At 39.7% G+C, this 22288-nt stretch overlaps 1 protein-coding gene and 1 pseudogene across 1 annotated transcript in view; one reads left to right on the top strand and one right to left on the bottom strand.

The window, feature by feature from the left end:
* Positions 1-20461, top strand: part of CCDC91 (coiled-coil domain containing 91) — a 395593-nt gene extending 375132 nt beyond the window's left edge. The window contains exon 15 of the mRNA XM_011934104.1: positions 20081-20461. Within this exon, the coding sequence (XP_011789494.1) occupies positions 20081-20153 (73 nt within the window). The 3' untranslated portion in view covers positions 20154-20461. The remainder of the gene's footprint in view (positions 1-20080) is intronic.
* LOC105506081 lies at positions 11204-11674 on the bottom strand (annotated as a pseudogene).
* Positions 20462-22288: the final 1827 nt, after the last annotated feature.

The following is a 22288-nucleotide window of genomic DNA, read 5'->3' as shown; positions in this document are numbered from 1 at the left end:
ACTAGCATTTCCCTACAGGAAGAATACTTGTGTTCAGAAATATGTGTTTTATGCCTATTCCTTAGAATTTTAGATGCATATTCTCAATTATACGTATTAAGTAGTCCACAGAGAAACCTAAACTTCTATAAAATTCATAATGCAGTGTTATTTAGACACTAACCTCAAAGGTAACAAGGATGGTACCCTCATTATTTTATTATTCCCTTTTTCTATGTGATCTCAACTGATTCCATGGCTTTAAATAATCTCCATATGCTAAAGACCACCACATTTGTAGCTCCAGCCCGTTTCTTTCTTCTTAAGTCCAGAGTCCAAGATTCAGCTGCCTACTTAATATTGCCACTTAGATGTGGTACTTAACATATCAAAAACAGTATTCTTCATCCTCACTCCACCTGTGCCGCCCACATTCTTTTCTGATGTGTGTCTTTTCTAATATTCCTCATCTCAATGAATGTCAGCATCATCCCTCCCTGCTTCCCCTCCCCATTTCCTACACCATACTCAGTCCTGTCAGCTCTACTCCAAAATATATCCTGAATCCATCTGTCTTTTTCCATTCATTCTGACCACCACCTTCCAAACCAGTCTTTATGATCTCTAGCCTAGACTTTTGAAATGGCCTCTTAAAAGAGTACTTGCTTCCATTCTTGCCTCCAAGTATTCTGTATTATAGCCAATGATCTCCTAAAACCTAAATTTATTGAATCATAAATGTAATATCTTTATGGGAAAATGTATTCATTGTCTCCATTCAATTCATTCTGATTCCAGAAACATATACAATATAGTAGGAATAGATGTAAGACATTTGTTGTGATGTATGTCACTGGGGCAGGGATGCTAACCGAATCAAGTCTGCAGATGGTAAAAGTTCAAATGAGTTGAAGAAAGGGAGAAACTAAATGAATAGATAGTTAAGAGACATGCAAACCTCCATTGATATGTATGTAACCTCTTGGGAGTCAGCTGGCTTCTTTTTCTTCCCCTTTTCTTCTGTATGACTTAGTGGAACCTGCCTGCTTCTTTCTCCTCTACTGTTAGTTACTCTCAAACGAAAGTCTCTCTCCTTGAAAGTTTACTTGGAAACAGAATTCAATGTTATAAATATCCACACTCTCTTTCAGTTTTGATTAAGAGTTCCATTTGTGATGGTGAGAAATCTAGGAGTAAAAAAGGACCCCTTCCTGTTGTCTTTTCCTCTCTGGTCCCATTACCTTTTGGTGAATCTTTTCATACAGAATTGTATATGCTGCAAAAGAATATGCAGCTTCAGACTATTCTTGACATTCTCTGACTGAGTTGGAGTGTCAAGCAAATAGGACCTTGGTACAGGGTAGTTAAGGAAAAGCCCAGCAGGGCATGAAGGCCCAACATGTAATTAGCCTCACTGGCCATGAAAAGTTTATTCTTGTCTCTTCTCCTTGCTGTGTGGCATCCCCAGTTCTGTCTTCATGGCAAACACTGACCAGGAAATAGCAGATAGGAAGCTTTTATGGCAATGGGGTCATGAGGAAGGGAAAATTGCAAAATCCAAGAAGTCTTAAATAGGAGCAGCGGGAAAGGAAAGGGCCATTTTATTGCCTAAAACCACCTAGCTTAGGTAACAGTTCCCGCATGTCCTTTTTTGAATAGCTATTCTAATTATTATATATTCAGCTGATTAATAGGAATACTTGAGAGGTGGACTGTGTCAGGTAACCTCAGGCAATCCTGCTTCAACAAGCTTTCAGGGGGCCATGCCATGCTTCTTTATGACATAGGTGAATTTGATAGGCTCACCAGCAGAACATGGGATCACAAGGCTGGAACCATTCCATTTCCATGAAATAATTTAAGTAAGCCAATACAAGGGGAAGGGATGGGAATAAAGGTCTGAGATAGTCTTTAGTTTCATATTTTGTGCTAGAGGTATTTTTACATACTTTTTATAGAATAGAGGGTGCCTATATCTTAGTACACTTCTATAAGAAAGAAAAATTATACTGTAATTGGGTATCTTCGTTGTCAATCATTTGGCAATGTTACCTGATAAAACTTTCTGAGATGATGGGAACTCTATATATACACAGCCCAGTTTGCTAGCTCCTAGCTACATGTAGTTACTGAACACCTGAAATGTGGCTAGTGTGACAAAGAACACTAACTAATTTTATTTTATTTAAATTTATATAGTTATATGTGACTAGTGGCTACTCTTGGAAAATGCAAATATAGAGATTCCCTTGCCAGAGGGGAAGCAGTAATCAAGTTATTTCCCCTAATCACACAAACACCGTTACGTTACGTTTGTTTCCTTCCACCTGTTTTAAGATTGGTGTGTAGAGTAGGCATGTGATGAGTACAAATGCATGCGAAACACTTCAAGGAAAGAAGAAAGCTGAGAATCCAATGCTGTTGATATATTATTTAATTCTATCATGCATAAAGATTAAAGGAGACCTTACTGGAAAACTTTCTAGTGTATGATTCTTCGAGCTAGAAACACTTCTACTTTAGTGCCACCAAGAAAGGGTTTCTCTGATCTTCGGCCAAAATTATCCTAAAAATCAGAAACTCTTCTCTTTAAATTTGAGTAAATCATATGGATTCTGCCTTGGTTTGTTTTTGAGAGTTGCCTGGAGAATCAATATGACCTTAGTTTTAAAGATTAAGCAGAAAATGAGTAACTGCATATAAGGATTCAGACTTCCAAAATGGACTTTGGGGAATGGAAAATGTCTGTTATGTCTTTGAAATTATTTTACTTACACCCCCCACCCGGTGATTGAATTTGTTGAGAAGTAGCTTTTCATTTAAAAAAAATGACTGAGCTTGTATTATGCCATGTATTGTGCTAGTCATATTACAACTAGTGAGTGCCTTTAACAGTTATATGAGGTAGATACCTCCTGGTAAAGAAGAGGAAAGCAATGCTTACAGAGGCTAATTAACTTACCAATGATCACTGCCAGTTCCATACCAGGTCTGACTGATATCCACACTTTTCACAAGGGCAGGTATTGCCTTTTGCGAGTTAACGTTCACCTACTTTTTAAAATTTAGCCACCCATTCTGTTTGGATTCATTTTGTAATATATCTCCCACCAAAGGATGCTAATGATCTTTCTTAGTACAAGCTCCAGGCACAGCTTTTTGGCAACCAGATTATGCTGAATGGTATATCACCAAAGTTGCACTAAGCCCTGTGGCCTGCGGAGTGACAGAACTTTTGTATGCTGGTGGGACAAAACCGTGGGAAAATCATTTCCCTTCTATGCCAAATTTTGTTTAATTGCTACTGTTTACCTAGTGGGAAAAGACTTACGTTCCACAGCTCAAGAACATCAATCCTACTTCAATACAGGCACTTAACCTGGAGTTACATTAGCCTAATTAAAAAAAAGGCCTGGCTGAAATATAAAATCAAGGAATCAGCTATAATTAGCTAATATAATGTAACAATAAAGATTCTTCCAGAAGATTAATCTTCTCCAAAGCTCTAATCGATTCTTAAAATCATCAGTCCAAATCAGTAAGTCAATGGCATAATGAGCATTATAATCTTAACAGTTTCAAAGAAGAAAATTGGAAGAGTGAATAAAGTAATTTCATTCTGTCCTAAATTTTATTCAAAGAACATAACACAAAACCAAAAACTACCAGCTTCTTTCCTCAAATTTTACCTGTTCATTGAAACTGCTACAGCCCATCCATGATATCAACATGAGAAACCACATCACATATTATTTGGAAATACATAAATGAGTACTGTTCCCATTGCAAAACTGAGAGATTTGTGTTCCTCCCTTTCATAATTTACCATAGTAAGAATGGAGCCAGCCTCCCTGGTTCAAGTCTCAAGGCTATCATTACCAGCTTACTGTATAAGCTACCCAGTGCCTCAGTTTCCTCAGTTTTAGAAAGAAGACAATAGAATGTACTTCATAAGATTGTTTGAGTGTTAATACATAAAAAGCAATTAAAACCATGTCTGACCCATAGTTAAGAGTTTATGTTCTGTATTGATAAAGAAACAGTTGCTTTTTACATCATCCTTACTTTAAAATTTGTCATTATTTTTGTTAATATTTTTAGGATCGATGACATATTATTTTTTGGCTTTTAAAAATATATTTGGGCTCAACACAGTGGCTCACACCTGTAATCCCAGCACTTTGGGAGGCCGAGGCAGGTGGACCACGAGGTCAAGAGATCGAGACCATCCTGGCCAATATGGTGAAACCCGTCTCTACTAAAAGTACAAAACTTAGCTGGACGTGGTGGTCCGCCTGTAGTCCCAGCTACTCGGGAGGCTGAGGTAGGAGAATCACTTGAACCCGGGAGGCGGAGGGTGCAGTGAGCTGAGATCGCGCCATTGCACTCCAGCCTGGCGACAGAGCGAGACTCCATCTCAATATATATATGTATCTATATTTGTTATACTGTTATATATATTATACATATATCTATGTTATACTGATTCATTTGTTCTGATTGATAGTTTTCTGTTAAACCATATGCTTTATTTAAAGAGTGTTTATGATCATCTTCCATCGAGATGTTCTGTTAGCTTCTAAGTAAGAAGCTTAGAATTCTGCAAAACATTTTCAGAGAGGGTGTATAAAAATAATGCTTTATTGCATGACTTTTTTTTTGGTGGCAGCAAATATGTTGAGAATCCTAAGATGCTCTTTCCTTCAGTGGTTTTCTAAAAATTGTTAAACTGTGGACATCTGGCTGGCATACAGCCTTCACGTTTCACTGTTGTGATTATCTCAGGCAGCAGATCACAGGCATGTTTGCCTTCAACAGTCTTAGTCCCTTAGTTTCTTCCCCGTCCTCCTTTTCCTTCTTCCCCAGTCTGCTGCATTCCTGTCTGCTATGAAGAGTGGTGACAAATACTAATCTACACTAGACCACAGTCATATGAAGTCAGATTGAGTACTTGGCCTTGTATCAAACCTGAAGTGGAAGGGAAGGGTAGAAACTGCTGTCTTGTAAATAGCCACCCAAGGCGTAAGCCCTGAAAACATGTACATATCACTATGTCCCATATGCATTATTTCTCAATTTTGTCATGCTACCTTTGCCAGCTAGTTTAACTGAGTATGATTTGCAGTTATTTTATTGAACATTTTTTGACAATTTGAGTACAGTTCTGGATGTAATATTAAATCCTCTTCTGGCTCAGCAGATTGCAAAATTGCACGTTCTGTCTACACATCAAATCCTAGGTCTGGAGGGGAATTGAAGACTTTACCTAGTCCAGCACATCCAGAAAATACTGCATTTGAGCTTTTCCATAGCAGATGGTATTTCACCCTATCCTAAATGACATCCAAACAAGAAGATTGATTATATGATTAAAGACTGTGAAGAAAGGTTAAAATTAAGCTTGGCTTCTATTTCTTTTAAATTCATAAAATTTTTTCTTCTTCAAGGATCTCTAGCCAATTCCAATGGCTGAAGCAATAAGCTTAATCATACCTTTCTGACTGTAGAGGGGAAACTAAATATGGTAAATAAATGTTAACAATTTAGTTCTAAATTATTTGTGTCAACTTTATATACCAAATTTGGGATTGATCAGTTTTTTAATCTATCTGGAATCTAGTGTTGAAAAGTCCCAGGAAAAAAATAAATAAAGCTATTCTAAAGAAGTTTCAGGGAATCAACTCAATTCTGGTAACCCTTCATACCTGAAGACTGAGTAATTTATTAAGAAAAAGGTTTAGTAGACTCACAGTTCCATGTGGCTGGGGACAAAGGAAGAGCAGTGGAACTTCTCACATGGCAGCGGGTAGGAAAGTGTGTGCCGGGGAACTGCCCTGTATAAACCCATCAGATCTCAAGAGACTTATTCACTATCACAAGAATAGCACAGGAAAGAATTCCCACAGGGCCCCTCCCTCAACATGTGGGAATTATGGGAGCTACAATCAAGATGAGATTTGGGTGCGGACACAACCAAACCATATCACTCTTTTATAGATATTTTGCAATGACCAGAAACCAAAGCTTTTGCCTACATGAGTTTACATTATAATTACATTATAATATAATATTTTTCTAAGAATTCCAAGAAAAAAGTGTAAGTGGTCCAAGGAAGGAAAATTTGCTTTTATCAAACTCCCATTTGTTGAATATGATATATTTAGCAATAAAATGAATATTTGGCTCAGAACAATACATTCTAATCAGCTTTCCATTGAACGTGCCATGATCACAGTTTCTATAATTATTTAGAATTCTTTATTCAGCTATAATTGACAAAGGAAAGATAGATTGCATTAAAATATTAGATACATGGCATTTAAAAGTTGTTTAAAAATAAGTTCCCATTGATTTTAAAGTAAACTTTGGTTAGGTCAAATAAAATGTTTTCAAATTCAGAATTCCCCTCTATAATCAGCACCTAAGATCTGATGTTACATTTATTATTACTAAGGAGTTTCTTCATCAGTTCATTTTTTATGATTTCTCCATCTTTAAGGCTTATGATACTTATGAATTTCATAACATTATGAGATCTCTGCTTCTGGGACAAAAGGAAAGATTGATCCTATTTCCCTACTCCCTAGCAGGTAGTTGGAGCAATGCTACGAGCACTGCTGGGCTGCAGGCAGTGATGTGTATCATGCCAAGCCAAGGCATTTATTTACTGCTGCCAGACCCTCCAGCCCAGAGCTGTCTTCTCCCTTTGGGTGACAGTGGAAGAGGCCTTTTGTTGAGATTGTGGAGACACAAGATCAAAACAGCATCACTGAGTTACCACATGAAGTACAGTTACTTTAGAGGGTCTCCTATATCCACAAATGGTTATAATTGAAAAATCAACACTTTTTGGGTTAAGTCACTGAGAACTGGGAGTTTTCTATTATTATAGCATAACCTGATCTATCTTATAACTAGAAAAGATAAAGCAAACCTCAGGAGAACATCTGGCCTCTTTACATTACCATTCCTTCAGAATCTCAAGAGCCCTACCTAAATGTTGTTGTTCCAAAGATCACATCAACCTCAGCAACGATTATTTGTTCAATCTAATGTTTATATGCACTACACAAGATCACCTGGGATGCAAAGATGATGAGAATACAACCCTTTGCCTTCAGGTTAATATAAAAGCATTTTCCAAGGTTATGTTGAGTCATTTTCTGTTGGGAAATTTTACTGAAAACTTCTTCCCTTTTTAAAAAATTTCTTAATTTGAAAATGATGTGCACATGTATACACGCACATACATTAAGAGTGTATGTTATATGGTGTTACACATTCAGTCTGTATGAATGTTACAAACATGCGTGAGTATATACATTTAAAGGGGTAGGGGAGAGAGAAAGATACAAGGTGCCACATGCCTCAGTTTGTCTTTCAATAAATTCTAAAATCTAGACATAATAAATTTATAATCAGTGTAATTGTAACCTACCTACAACATCTTGCACAGAATAAAAAATTGTTTCCAGATAATAGGAAAATCACATAACTCATTTCCAGCCAGTTTGTTACTGGTATTTTTTTCTTTTTTTTTTTCCCCCCACAGTTGTTTAAAAGAAATTGGTGCAATAAAAAATAGTTTTGCTATTATATTATATTTACACTTAGTAGCAGTGTTTTATGCTAAATCAAATGCATGTTTTACTGAATTACTGTTAAAGCCAAATAACTGCTTTTCAACCACACCTTAGCACCTTAGCTTGCCTCTGGCCTGGGTATGTCACTGAGTGTTGACAAGCCCGTCCTTCATACTTCAGATAAGTGAAAATACTAATTTATGGAAAAGGTATGTGTGACATCTGGGCTTAGCTTTTCTTCATTTAGTTTGATAATCCAGTTTTTAAAATTGTCAGTAATAAAAGGGTCATTATGAGTATTTCTTTTCTGTTTCATGCTAAAAGTTTTGTTTGTTTTTAACCTATATTATCTCATTCATCCCTACACCCCTCCTTCAGTGGCTAATGGTGTTATTATGGTATGTATTAGGAGAGTAAGACTAATTAATTTCCCTGAGGCACACAGATATCAAGTGAACAAACTACCATCCCAGCTCAAGTCCATGCTTCCATCACATTTTTTAGCATCACAATTTTTAATATAAAAAAATCATTTGGCCAGGCACAGTGACTCACGCCTGTAATCCCAGCACTTTGGGAGGCCAAGGCGGGCGGATCACCTGAGGTCAGGAGTTTGAGACCAGTCTGGCTAACATGGTGAAACCCCGTTTCTAATAAAAATATATAATATTAGCTGGGTGTGGTGGCACACACCTGTAATCCCAGCTATTCAGGAGGTTGAGGTAGGAGAATCACTTGAACCCAGGAGGGAGGTGAAGGTTGCAGTGAGCCAAGACTGCACCATTGCACTTCAGCTGGGGCAACAAGAGCGAAACTCTGTCAAAAAAAAAAAAAAAATTTCATTTTGCTAATATTCCCCTCTCTAAAGTACTTCTTTTTAAATCACAACATTTCAAAACTCCAGATTCCCTTTGGAATTGCTAAATAACCTCTAACAGAGTTTCTAGAAGTGTGGACTATGGGTTACCTGCATCAGAATTACTTACTTGAGTGATTGTTAATCATGCAGATTCCTGGTTCTCTGCCTAAACTTTTCAAATCAGAATCTCCTAAAGAAGCTTCAGAAATTTTTATTTTATTTTCCAGATGATTCTAATACACATAAACATTATTCCCAAACAATTGAAGAAATATCTCTAAGTCATCACAGAGGTGACTGACTTCATCAAAAGTGTCCTTCAACAAGTCCCTTTGAGTTTGACCACTTCATGTATGTCAAGAATCTGAACACTGAATTGACTTTAGCTAATGGTAAGAGCCAAGAAGGTGCAATGGTAACTGAAGAGAAAAGGGTAATAAGAAAACTTTTTTTCTTAATTTGAAGTGTAATTTGAAGAGACACTCAACATAAATATACTAGCGGATTAATTTTAAAATATAATGTTAAAGAAGTAGAGAGTAGAATGGTGGTTACCAGAGGCTGGGAAGAGGGGTGGATGGGGAAGATGGTGACCAAAGGGTATAAAATTTCAGTTAGAGAGGAGGCATAAGCTTTAGTGATCTATTGCACAGAATAGTGACTGTGATAAATAATAGGCACTGTATATTTCAAAATTACTAAAGGAGTAGGATTTAAATGTTTTCGTTACAAAAAATGATAAGCATGTGAAATGACGGATTCAGTAATTAGCTTGATTTAGTCATTCCACAATGTAAACATGTGTGAAAATATAGCATTGAACCCCATATATAGTTATTACTTATCAATTAAAAATAAGATTAAAAACAGGGTGACTACAGTCAATAATAATAATTTATTGTTATTTTAAAATAACTAAAAGAGTGGAATTACAATGTTTCTACCACAAACGATAAATGCTTGAGGTGATGGATACCCCAATTACCCTGATGTGATTATTACACATAGTGTGTCTATATGAAAACATCACATGTACCCCATAAATACACACATCTATTCTATACCCATAATAATTAAAAATAGAAAACTTAAAAATGTATGTAAAAAAGTCAAAAAATCAAAAACTAAAAAATTTAAAACTATTTAAAGATGAGAAAAAATATGATTTTATAGAAAAGGTCATCCAAATAAAATGTCTATTTATAATTTAAAAATAAATAAATACCATATTGAATGCTGACTTTAGGAAACATAAAAAACAAAATCTGTAAACTAGGAAGCTTATAAGTAATAATTTGAATATAAAAAGGAAAATGAAGTAGGTTCCTGGTGGAGAAGTGAGGTGGGGGTTGTCTGTCACTGTGCAGAGGTAGGAAAGAGGTGTGGAAGGGAATAACCTTTGAAAACAAAATAACCTTTGCACACATTCTTTTAACTCAAGGTTAAGTAATAATATCCTGTTTTCCAGTTTAAAATTTGAGTCACAGAGAAATTCCATGAATTGCCAAAGGTCAGCCAGTTAGTCAATGGCAGAACTGACCATATTCCAGTGACTCCAAATCGGCTGCTCTTTCCACCTAATTATATTGTATTTTCTTTTGTTTTAAGCCTTCCAACTAGTTTTCAGCCCATCTGAGGATTTCATATCTGCCCAAGTCAATTTGAATTAATGTAGCAAGGCCTTGGGAAACCGCATTCGTATTTTTGTGCCTTTCTTAGTATGTTGTTTTCCTGCAGAATAATTACAAACTTCTGTGTTTTAATTACAGTGACTTTTAGGATGCTGCAGATTTCTTCCAATCAGTTGGCTTTTGTATTTTCTTCCTATACCTTTTCAGCACAAGACTTCTAAACTCTCTTATACCCGAGTGGGAGTGTTCCTTAGGCAGAAACCCTAACTGATAGAGCCTGTCTCCATGGTGTGATGGAGGATCACTGAAATAGGCTCTACTGAATATTAGGTGTAAATGCTTTCAGGTAGCCCTTCTTGGTTGAATTAAACTACAAAGCAGTATTTCTTTCAAGCCATTTGGAGGCAATTTACAGGCAAAAAAACAATGTGGTCTACATAAAAGTCATAACTCTGATTTCCATGTGTCATGTGCATGTTGCACAACTCTACAGATTATTCATAGAAACAAATTAGGAAAGGGAAGCAACTCCACAATATGTTTTGATGAAAGAATCATCTCTTACTTGGCTGATACTTGGCTGATGCTTGGCTTCCTAAGCATCTCTTACTTGGCTGATGGTTAGTATCCATGTTTGTTTATAAAACATATGCAAATGTAATGAAATGGCTCCTTCTATGGTGTGCAAGGAAATAGATGATTGTATTATTACGATAGTTGTGCCTTTTCCATAAATAACTTAAAGGCCACTTTTCTCTCCCCATTAAGAATCACTTCCCTATGCAATTTAGTTTATGTTAGTTTCTGAGGCATCACTAATTACCACTCATCTGAGATACATAGATTCCCGCTCTCTTCCTTAGTGTGGCACTGCCACATCTTCAAAGGCTTCTGTGGAGCAGGAGATGGTCAAGGAGGTGGTGACTGAGCACGGGATAAGCCTCACTATCATTGACGGTTCTGCCATTACCCTCTTTACTGCCACCTCACAAAGTTATACACATGTAGTTGACTATTCTTGTTTTCTTTCTTTTTTTTCCTGCTTCAGGTTTATTTGTGCAAATAGTACAGGAAGACACCAGCCCCATGCAGACGGCAGCCCAGGGGGATCGCACCAGTCCTTCTGTCCTCACGTTGGCAGACGGAGATCTCTACTCTGAAGCCTTTGTAGGGCCATGGGCACCTTTGGGAGCCTGAGCTGGAACTGAAGCTCGAGCTGCAGGCTGGGCCTTGGTTTGATTCTTGGCTTTTGGCGGACACAGCCTGAGCCCCTTGGCAATGCGGGCATGAGCACGCTTCCTAAGCTTGGGGTGGGCAGTGTAGGCAAGTCAATCGAGCTTGTGGCAGATACCCTTTGGGATCTTGGGCTTAACCTCCTTGGACTTTACAAGGGCCTTGATGGCCTCAGCACGTACACTCATGGCCTTGGTATTGTTAGCCTGCATCTTCTTTAGGCCTTTCTTGTTGTGCTTCTTGGCAAAGTGCACGCTCCTCAGGAACTTGGGGTCCACTCCTTTTAGAGATTAGTGACTGGGGTTTCTTTGTGATTGGAGTTTCTTGATGCCATTTCTGTGCCATTTTTGGGACTGGTTGTGTGTGGTGTGGTTCTTGGACTTGGCCATGTCTGCACCATAAGCCACGGCTCCCATAGCTGACTATTCTTAAGTACGAGGCGAAACCAAAGAGAATTCTGATATAATGTGGGAAAAAAAGTTGACCATCCACTTAATATTTCCATAATCAAAAAATCCTCGGCCGGGCGCGGTGGCTCAAGCCTGTAATCCCAGCACTTTGGGAGGCCGAGACGGGCGGATCACGAGGTCAGGAGATCGAGACCATCCTGGCTAACACGGTGAAACTCCGTCTCTACTAAAAATACAAAAACTAGCTGGGCGAGGTGGCGGGCGCCTGTAGTCTCAGCTACTCGGGAGGCTGAGGCAGGAGAATGGTGTAAACCCGGGAGGCGGAGCTTGCAGTGAGCTGAGATCCGGCCACTGCACTCCAGTCCGGGCGACAGAGCAAGACTCCGCCTCAAAAAAAAAAAAAAAAAATCCTCAAAGTTAAGGTTTCATAAGCAGAGTCCTGTCTACCCCAGTTCCTAATCTTGTTTCTTGCCCCCAGTTCTACTTTTCTTTCCAAGATATAATGCCCTTTTTTATTCCTGCACTATTTGAAATCAACACCTACTTATTGGGAAATTTCACTGTTTATCCACAAAGGTTATCACCACAGGACACATCCTGTTAGCATTATTTTCGAAACTCTAAGCTTATTCTTGGAACTATTAGGAATAAGAGGCCAGTGTGGTGGCACCTTGGAAGGCTGAAGAAGGAGGATCTCTTGAGCTCAGGAGTTTGAGACCATCCTGGGCAATATAGGAGACCTTGTCTCTACAAAAAATAAAAAATTATCTGGGTGTAGTGGTGCATGCCTGTGATCCCAGTTACCTAGGAGGCTGAGGCGGGAGGATCACTGGAGCCCAGGAGTTTGAGGCTGCAGTGAGCTATGATGGCACGAATGCACTCCAGCCTGGCCAACATAGCAAAACACTGTCTCAAAAAAAAAAAAAAAAAAAAAGAAGAAGAAGAAGAAAGCATCAAGTACTAAGTTATAAACATTAGCCTACTACCTTATAAACTTAAGTGGCTCCCTTATCCTAAAAATTCCTGGGCATAGGTTTGAATTTGTTGCCTGAATTGGCCTAATTAACCTCTTAGACAGATATCATCCTTCTTGCCAGTCTCTGTGAGATGAACAGGCCTCATTCATACTTAGGCAGTTCCTCCAGTCTCTGGAGAGGTGGGGGTGAATTATAGGTAGGTCATATTTATGCAGTCATAAGGAAAGAAAGGATTGAGCCCAGTGAACAGATTACAAAGCATTGGTGTATTGATCCTGTATTAGTCCGTTCTCACGCTGCTAATAAAGACATACCCGAGACTGGTTAATTTATAAAGGAAAGAAATTTAATGGACTCACAGTTCCACACGGCTGGGGAGGCCTCACAATCATGGTGGAAAATGAAGGAAGAGCAAAGGGACTTCTCACATGGCAGAAGGTAAGAGGGCGTGTGCAGGGGAACTCCCTTTTATAAAACCATCAGCTCTTCTGAGACTTATTCACTATCACGAGAACAGCATGGGAAAGATCCACTCCCATGATTCAATTACCCCCCACCGGGTCCCTCCCATGATGTGGGGATTATGGGAGCTACAATTCAAGATGAGGTTTGGGTGGGGACACAGCCAAACCATATCAAATCCTTAGTAACATGAGCATTTTATGATGTTATAAAATCACTCTTCTTTTTGTTGTTTCATGAGTGATGGATAACTTCAGAAGATTGTGTTGGGATTTACCTCGGTTTGAATGAGGCGTGTTCAAAATTTGATAGATTTTTAAATATTTAAAAATAATTGTTGAGGAGGAGCAGTTCTTCCCCACTTCTCATGTGACCTTCCATGCAGACAGAACTTATAAGTACAAGGCTCCTGATTTCTCTCTGTCCCTTCACCCACTCTGCCTCAAAGCGGCTAGACTAATTTTCGGATTGGTCGATTTGAAATGAATATGATTAAGTTTAATACCTCTATCCCTCTTCCTTTGGGAGTGAGTTGTCTACATGAAAATCCTTGCTCCACCACTCCGTGGGGTCAGCCTTCTCCCTATCTGCAGGAGGCAGCTCTCACCAAGTACCACCTACCACCACGGAGTTCAGTGGACAATGAGGACACCCAACCGCCTCGTTCTGAGTTGTGTCTTCCAACTTCATCTTTAGTAACTCATCTCTTATCTCTTCACCTCCTTGTCTTATTTTTCTAAATGTTCATCACTCTAACTGGGAGGTGAGATACTGTGTCTTAGGTGCCCAGCCCTCACAAACTCCGGCAACAATGAACACTAAGCTACACAATGTAGATACAAATAAGAACTATTGATTGTTTTGCGAGGTGAGTAGTTTGTATTAGGTAGAAGAAGAAAGGGTAGGTGAATCTTCTTTCCTTCAAGGAGCATATAAGCACACATAAACGGTTAGAAACAGTAAGAGAGGGTCTACAGGCCTTAATGAGTGGAGCAGACAGAACAAAGGAAAATTAGAGGAGAAAGATATTGGTTGGAAAGCCTAACAGGGAGTTAAAGTTTCAGCTGAGCTTTAAGGAAAGGTTGGTACATGCATTCCAAAAAGTGCAGAGTGTTTTATTAATGGAAAAGTAAGCACATCGAGCTGGTTCTATTGCAAATATGTATTTATAATTACATCCTGTAAGTAACTGAAAACTCTATCATTACATTAAAAAATGTAAAACCTTCTGGAGCAGCCGAGTACATGGCAGCAGCTGCAACATCAGCATGTTCCATCTCACTCTCTGCCACAGACAGCACAACTACTAGTGATGTTCACACAGACTTGGGAGAAGTTTTGACATGAAATAACTGTGATATTTAAGGAAGAAAAAAAATGCTGAAAGTTGATACAAAAACTGAGGTCTCTCCCATGTAATTACAGTGAACATGCTAAACAAAGATGGAACTAACTCTGAGAACTTAAAGCCAACAAGAGGAGTTGGCTGCACCTGCATCAGGACAAAATGTGCTGGCTGGTCCCTGACCTGGCATAAGACAGGAAAGTCACCTGTGTGGTAGAATTGTGGGCACAAGCACACACTTCATTCAGGTGAAGGCTCAGTGAGAGATCTTCTGTCCTGTCCTGCCCTGAGAGATGGAGGCTTTTAAGTAAGCAGAGGGAAGGGGATAAGACCCCCAGCACATGGAGGGAGAACAAAAGTCTCAGGCAGGAAAGCATAAGAGATGCTTGCAGAAGACAGGGCAGGAGTGCAGAGATTTTGATGTCTATAAACCTTGGTTGACCTTGAAGATTTATCTTTTAATGCCATTATCTCATGTTAATTAATAACGGCAACTTACCTTTCCGTCTTCATGGCATTGTGACAACACTGCCTTTCAGCAGCCATAGTGATGTTACTGATCTGCTTTTGCCTGGTTTTCTGTGAGTAAACTGTGCTCTGAGCCAGCCACACGCTGTGACTCAGGCCTTCTTATGACCAGTACCAGGCACTCACACTGCTGTTGGCCAAGAGCTGCCTGTGGCCATACAGCAGAGACAAATTAATACTAATACCATCCTTACATTTGGGAGACAGGCTAACAGTTTACAGGCTCCAGAGCACTTTCCTATCCCTTCACATTTAATCCTCGGATCACATCTGGTGTTATTTAGGCACAACTGGAAGGCCATGTGCGGGTGGACCACGTCTGGAATAGCCTGTGTTGAGAGACACATCTGGCACTCTCCCCCATCACCCTCTTTCTTCTCTCTTCAGGGAACTTGGGACATGGAGTCAAGACACCTGGCTTTCAAGCCCAGGTCTTCTATTAACTGACCATGGGCTTGTGGGCAAAGTCACACCACTTCTCTGGGTATAATTGCATACTGGGTGATTTCTAAAGCCCCGTCCTGCTCCAAGGTACTATTATGCTGTGACAAACTGGAGAAGTAGACAGTGACTATAATGATATCCTCCTTAAAAATGGAGACCCTGTTATTCAGAGAATTTAATGACTTCTACTCCAAGATTACACAGATGGTAAGCAGTAACATCTCTGGATGTTTCATTTAGTGTTTTTTCCACTACATCGCACACATGTGCATGAGCACAATGTGGATTAACCTTGACCTGCTTAGCTCTAGCTCAGATAACCAGATGCAGATGGAGGAATCCATGCTTTCAGCAAAACTACATTAATTACTTGGACAGTATGTGGCTAAATAAGATTCCACAAACTGACAGCCTGCAGACAGGATTTGTCCTGAAGCCCTGTTTTATTTGGCCCCCAGCGTGTTTTATTTAAAAAATTGACATGTTGCTATACTTTAAATTTGGGATATTTACATAAAAATCCAAAAATTCAAGTTCTCTTAAAAAGCTGAAAGTTTGGCAACATGATAATGACTGGTTGAAATGGGCTCATCATTATATTGTCCCTTCAGTTACTGTTTTCAAACTTCCACACTGTTGACATTTTGGACTGAATAATTCTTTGTTGTGGAGACGCTGTCCTGTGGATTTTGGGATGTCTAACAGCATCCCTAGTCTATACTCACCAGATGCCAGTAGCACCTTCCCCTCTGTTGTGACAATCAGTGTGACATTGCCAAATGTCCTTTGGATGGGGGCCACAAAATTCCTTTATGCTGAGAATGATTGCTGTAGGCATTTGAATAGGGATCCTTGGACAACAGAAGAGCTGGAGAAGATGTAGTCCAATGCTCTCCGTTTACAGAGAAGGAAACTGAAGCCCAACCAGAAAGGTTAAGTAACTTGCCCATAGTGACACAATTGAACAATGGTGACAGAGCTAGGACTGGAACCCAGGTCCTCTGACGCCTTGTGCAGTGCACTTTTCACCTCGATCTGCTTCCAGAGCTCCCACCTGCCAACTATGTGAGATGATGGGTACATTAATTTGCTAATTTCCTGCCCATTTTAATTGCTGATCAGGAAGGCCTGACTGTTGCTCTCCCTTCCTTGCAAGTATGTCCAGAGTCAAACAGAGCAGCCCTCCACTCCAAGGGAGCATTTCCTGGACTAGGCGGCCCATATTGTTTCACTCAGATTGGAAAGGGTGTTATGTAAACATTTACCTTATTCTCTGATCCAGTCATTTATATAAGATTTTTCTCATTCCCAGCCAATTCAGATCATCAGTCTCTTTTGCATTCTTGAATCCACATTTTCTCTAAAGCCACTAAGAAAGTGTGCAGCCAGAAACAAATGTTTGTGTGAAGTCATTTGTCACTCTGCAAATTCCTTAGGAATGTGGTTATACAACAAACAGTTGGATGTTATCATTTATATGCTTAGAATTTGTTTCATCATCTCAAAGCTCATCCTTTTTGATAAAAAACAATTTTAGAAGTATATTAACGATTTATCACAGGAAGTATTTTCTTTTCATAATAATAAATTCCTCTGATGTGAGAAAGTACCTACCAGGCCTACTGGACCAGAAGCCCTGAGTGCTTAGGCTTCAGTTTCGGCTTTATCACTATCTAACCTGGTGACCTAAACAGGGCCATATCTTTCTCAACGGTGTTTGGGCAACCACTGAGATCCCTTGACACTTTCATATTGTATGAGTCATATTCCTGTTTCATCTGTTAGTGTCCCTGGGAGCTTTCTCCTATAACTGGTTCTTGTTCTACCTGGTTTGCCTACTGCATTTTTGACAGAGAAAGCCCAGAAAACACCTATTGTAAAATGTTATTTGTTTACCCACTTACAGTGGGACCAGCCCACAGGTTAATTTGAAAATTTTCTAGTTGTCAGTGAAATATCTTAGTCAGAAAGTAACTTTGCCCGACAGTAATTTTAAACTCTGCTTTGAGGGTACAATAGTCCCCCCTTATCCAAGAAGGATATGGTCCAAGACCACTAGTGGGTTCCTGAAACCACGGATTGTAGGAACCCAATCAAACACAGTTCTGTTCCCATCCACCTACAAATTTAATACCTTTTCCAACCTAACTAAGCAGTCGTCATGCACTGTGCCCAGAGTTTTGTAGTTTAAAGGGCAACAGCAAAACTAGCACACATTTTTTTTCCTCTTCACAATTTAACAGATAGGTTTGTTTCTGCTGTATATTTTAGCAACCTCAGCATACAATTCTTTTTTTCTTATTAAGTTGAGAGCCTCCTCCTTTTCATGTAAAGAAGACTATTTATGGCTTCTCTTTGGCATATCCAAGTTGCCAGAATCACTATTCTTGTGGTTGGGGCCATTATGAAGTAACGTAAGGGTGCCTTGAGCACAAACACTCTGATACCATGACAACAGATCTGTTAACCAAGAAATCTACTAAGTAAATTACAGACAGGGAGGGTAGACAGCATGGAGATGCTGGACAGAGGATTCACATCCTGGGTAAGATGGGGAGGGAGGGCACACAGTTTAATACTTATGAATTGTTTATGTTGGAATTTTCCACTTAATATTTTCAGACCATAGTTGACCACAGGTAACTGAAACCACAGGAGTGAGAGACAGGTAAGGGGTTACTACTGTACATCCTTCTTGGATGTCCTATTGAGTGTCAGAATCATTTGAGAATGCAATGATGTAGGAATCAACCTCCTCCTGCCTCCCACTCCCCTTCGTCCTCCCCCTCAATGTGGTAGGACTTTTCATATATTGTGACCTGAAGTTTACAGAGGACTGTTGTGTGACCACTCACTACGGTAAAATCATACTGCCATAAATGTGTTCTTATTTTCTTGGCTTCTATCCTGGCACATCTCTCTCTGGCACAGTGTCCATCCACCTCAGCTTCTGATTGTCTCTTTTCTTTCTTTCCTTTGAACTTGATAGGAGATCAGAGCATGAAAGACAGGTGGCTATAAAGAATAACAGAATTGTCACATATGCAAGAGTTGTGTGTCACCTCCCTTCTGTAATGTTTGGGTGGACTTGATCATAAGGTCCATTTGGACAAGTGGAGGAGGGGAACAAGTGGGACAGAGGCTCAGATGCATGAGTTGGAAAAATGAATAGAGTGTTAAGGGAGCTGCGATTTGGACTCACCCAAGATAGGTCAGATTCTGAACATAGAGCTGTAAGACTCCCTGCCAGAGAAATCCTAATTAGGATTAGTTGAGGCACTGGGCAAGGCTGGGCCCATGGATAAAGTCTTCAGTACCCAGAACTGAGCAGGTCCAGGAGGCCAATTCACTTTATCTCCTAACATCACTCGTTCATAATCTGACTCTTATTGTAAGTCTCTGTGTGAAGGTATATTTTTATTTTGTCTCTTTATCAAGAAGGAAACCAAATTGATTGACTTAAATTTTTGCTTATTAAAACAACGTTAACAATTACCATTGAACATTGACTTTATGTCAGACATTCTGCCTGTACTATTTTAGCAGAAGGTCACAGGGAAGTTTAAGGGTAATTGTTGGCCATTCTTGAGTATGCCTTCTTCCTTGCTTTGTTAATTAAATAAGTGCTGAGTTTTAACTGGGTCCATGGTATCCCAGCTAAAGATTACATCTTCCTGCTTGTCTTACAGATTGATGTGGCCATGTAACTAGGTGCTAGCTCATTGGATGTGAACAGAAAAGGTGTAAACAACTTGAGGTTTATGCCCATAAGGAAGGATTGTGCCCTCTCCCTCCCCTTCTCCTTTCCCTCTGGCTGGAAGGTGAACATGAGGCAAGAGTTGAGAAAAGACAGTGTAGCCATGAGATGAAAACTGAGTGTTGAAGATGCAGAATAGGCCAGGAGGAGTCTGGTCCCCAGAATGTGGAGCTGTCCTCTCAGCTCTAGACTGATTACGTTCAGACTAGCACGAGAGAGAAATAAACGCCTGCTTCTTTTAAGCCACATTATTTTGACTTTTGTTATAATATCCACACCTGTTTCCTAATTGTTACTGGTATTCATTTTGTACCCTTTGTGCTAATCAACATCTAAGCCTCAAAAAAGACAAATAACTGGTCTAAAATTGCTTCTGGAGTGGTCTCCTCATATAGCTCAAATACGATGCTTTCTTATAGAATTCCTCTCTGATATGGAAATGCCAGTGAAATCATACAGTCCTTTCCCCCACACCAAAGGAATGCCCAGCTCTGAACAAAGGGTGCCTTCTGGAACATGTGCCTGGCTGGGTTTTACGTGTGAGCACAAGTCCGGGGTGCATTCTTTGTTAATCTCCAACCTGGGACTCTACCCATGTCACAGGCTGGGTTCCTGTGGAGATTAAAATAATCGATGTGGTGGGTCAATAAATAAATCATAAAAATTATCACATTTACCCAGTATCAATATTACTAGTATTTAAGGGCTTATGTTCGGAATGTTATATATTTAAAACAAAGGTTTTGGCACCAAAATAAAGACTATGTTCCAAGTTACTTTGTTTGTTGACTTAACATTTTAAAATATTGAGTGTTAGTGAGATTTGGGTTGTGAGAGCCATGATGGCATCTCTGATTTAATTTTTTTTTCAGGGATACTGAGGGGCTACTTGTGAGATGGCAAAAAAGAGATATGGCAACCAGAATTTCCCTCAGTCATCCCTGACAAGTTCCCCTACATCTCACAAAAAGTAAGAGGGTTGCCACTTCACGGTGATCTCAACACTCCTAATGCCACTTGGAAAATTCTCGACTTGGATTAAGCACTACTCAGGCAGGACAGTTCACAGATATCTGTGAGCCATGACTTAAGGCCCATTTTCTCTGAGGCTATTTCCAAGTTAGTCAGCATCATACAGGCAAATGGAGGGAGAGTCAGAAAGATAAATTTCTTTCACTGTAATGTATGTGGTATGTTAACAATAGAATACAATGAAGTTAAGGGATCATGTATGAATGTAAATGCCCCTGCATCCCCACTGTGTTCAGTACTTTATGTATTATCCTTGTCTTTTCCACAATATGCTTCTTACACATTCCCCTACTCCTTCCACAGTTATCTGTCAATTGTCAAATGCTGTTTGCCTAGAGCATTGGGGTTCTCATTTGCTAGACTTTTTTTTTTTTTTGCAGTGTATTATTCTTTATCTCTGTTTACTAAACTCCAGCATCTCACCTACTTTATGTAACTTTTTATCAAAGTTAATTGAAAGGTAGATCTTGAATTTTCTCTTTCTTCAATAATTCTTTATTACTTGTGAAATATATTCCTACAATATTGTATATGTGACCAGGGGACCAGATGGGACCGGGGCAGGAAAATGGCTTTTAAGTGATTCAAGGCGATGCTTATTGTCTGTCGAGTCAGAACTATGAAGCCACATGACGTGGAAGCAAGGCAGGTGTATTTCTTCACCTCTGAACATTCTTGACCAGCTACTGTATGCCACAGCCTAGGGATAAAAACGTGATGAAGGGTCTACCTCTGCCTCTGGAACCTTATAATCTGTGGGATAGCCAAGTAACAAGGGATTTCAGAACAGTGTGCTGGGTGCTGCCATGGGGATAGCCACAGGGTGCTAGGGGAACAGAGTAGTGAGGCCCAACTTGGTCTTGGGAGAATCAGGAAAGGTTTTCTGGATAGGAAGGTGGTGTTTAAGTGAGACCTGAGTAGAGGCTGTCCATGCAAAAAAGTGGAAAATACCATGGCAAGCTTCCAGAGATGAGAAAGTTTGGGATCACTGAGTAGTTCCATGCATCTGGAGTGTGGAGTGGAAGTAGCTGAGTACTGAAATCCAAAGATGGGGATGAAAGCAGAGACTGGATTAAAAATCCCTGAGAGCCAAGATATCAAGTAGGTAAGGGGCAGAGGTCGAAATAAATGGATCCAGTCAGTCTGAGGAAGATTCACCTACACCAATGCTGCAGTTTGAAGCTGGGTAAGAAGAAAGGAAATAAACATTTTTGAGTGTGTACCATATACCAGACACTGCATTACCTAATCCAATTATCACACAAAGCTTTTAGGGGGTATAATTATCACCATTTCATGGCTGAAAAACATGGCTTCAAAAGGTAGCATGATAGGTATCACACAGTTTTGAGTGGTAGGTCTGAGATTCAAATTCAGGTCTAATTCCAAAGCCTGTGTTCTTTCTGACCATAGCAATGACTCCAGAGCAAGAGGCCAGCCAAGAGAGGGCAGGCTTTAATGAACTGGATAGAAGCTACAGAGAGTCAGACTTGGGCTTCAGATAACCACATGGAGGCAGGGTAACAGCTGGCACAAGACTTCCAGGAAATGGGCAATCTTTGGAAAGATGTGTTGACAAGCTGCCCAAGCTGTGGGGCATGAGTGCCAAAGGTCAAAGTTTAGAAGAATAAAAAGGCAAAATCAAATTTCTGTGCAGAAGAAGCTAACTAGAAGTTGATATAGAAGCATGAAACTAGACAGAAGAGGAGAGGAGTTAGAAGAAGAGACAGGGCCAAGTGCCATGCTGAGAGGCCAAAGCTACGGAAAAAGTGGCCAAGGAGAGAGGTTCCTGGTGATGGGGTGGCTGAAAGGCTTTAAAGAATAGAATTGTCTAATGTGTAATCATAGGTTGTTTGGTTGTTGTCCTGTAAACTCCAACAGTTGCCTCAATTGTCCTGTTAAAATCCATCCCACACATCACACAGCCTTGTGTTTGAGACAGGCTCCACTAGAACGTCCAAACAGGAAGACAGGGAACGTTCGGTGTGGAGTGTGGAGTGACCGGGTACACAGAAGCGGGAGCAGGCACAGAAAAGAGAGGAAGCCCA

The sequence above is a fragment of the Colobus angolensis genome, unplaced genomic scaffold, assembly GCF_000951035.1.
Source record: "Colobus angolensis palliatus isolate OR3802 unplaced genomic scaffold, Cang.pa_1.0 Scaffold131, whole genome shotgun sequence".
NCBI lineage: Eukaryota > Metazoa > Chordata > Mammalia > Primates > Cercopithecidae > Colobus > Colobus angolensis.
Note: the sequence above shows the minus strand (reverse complement) of the source record. Positions and strands in the feature narration are given on the sequence as shown.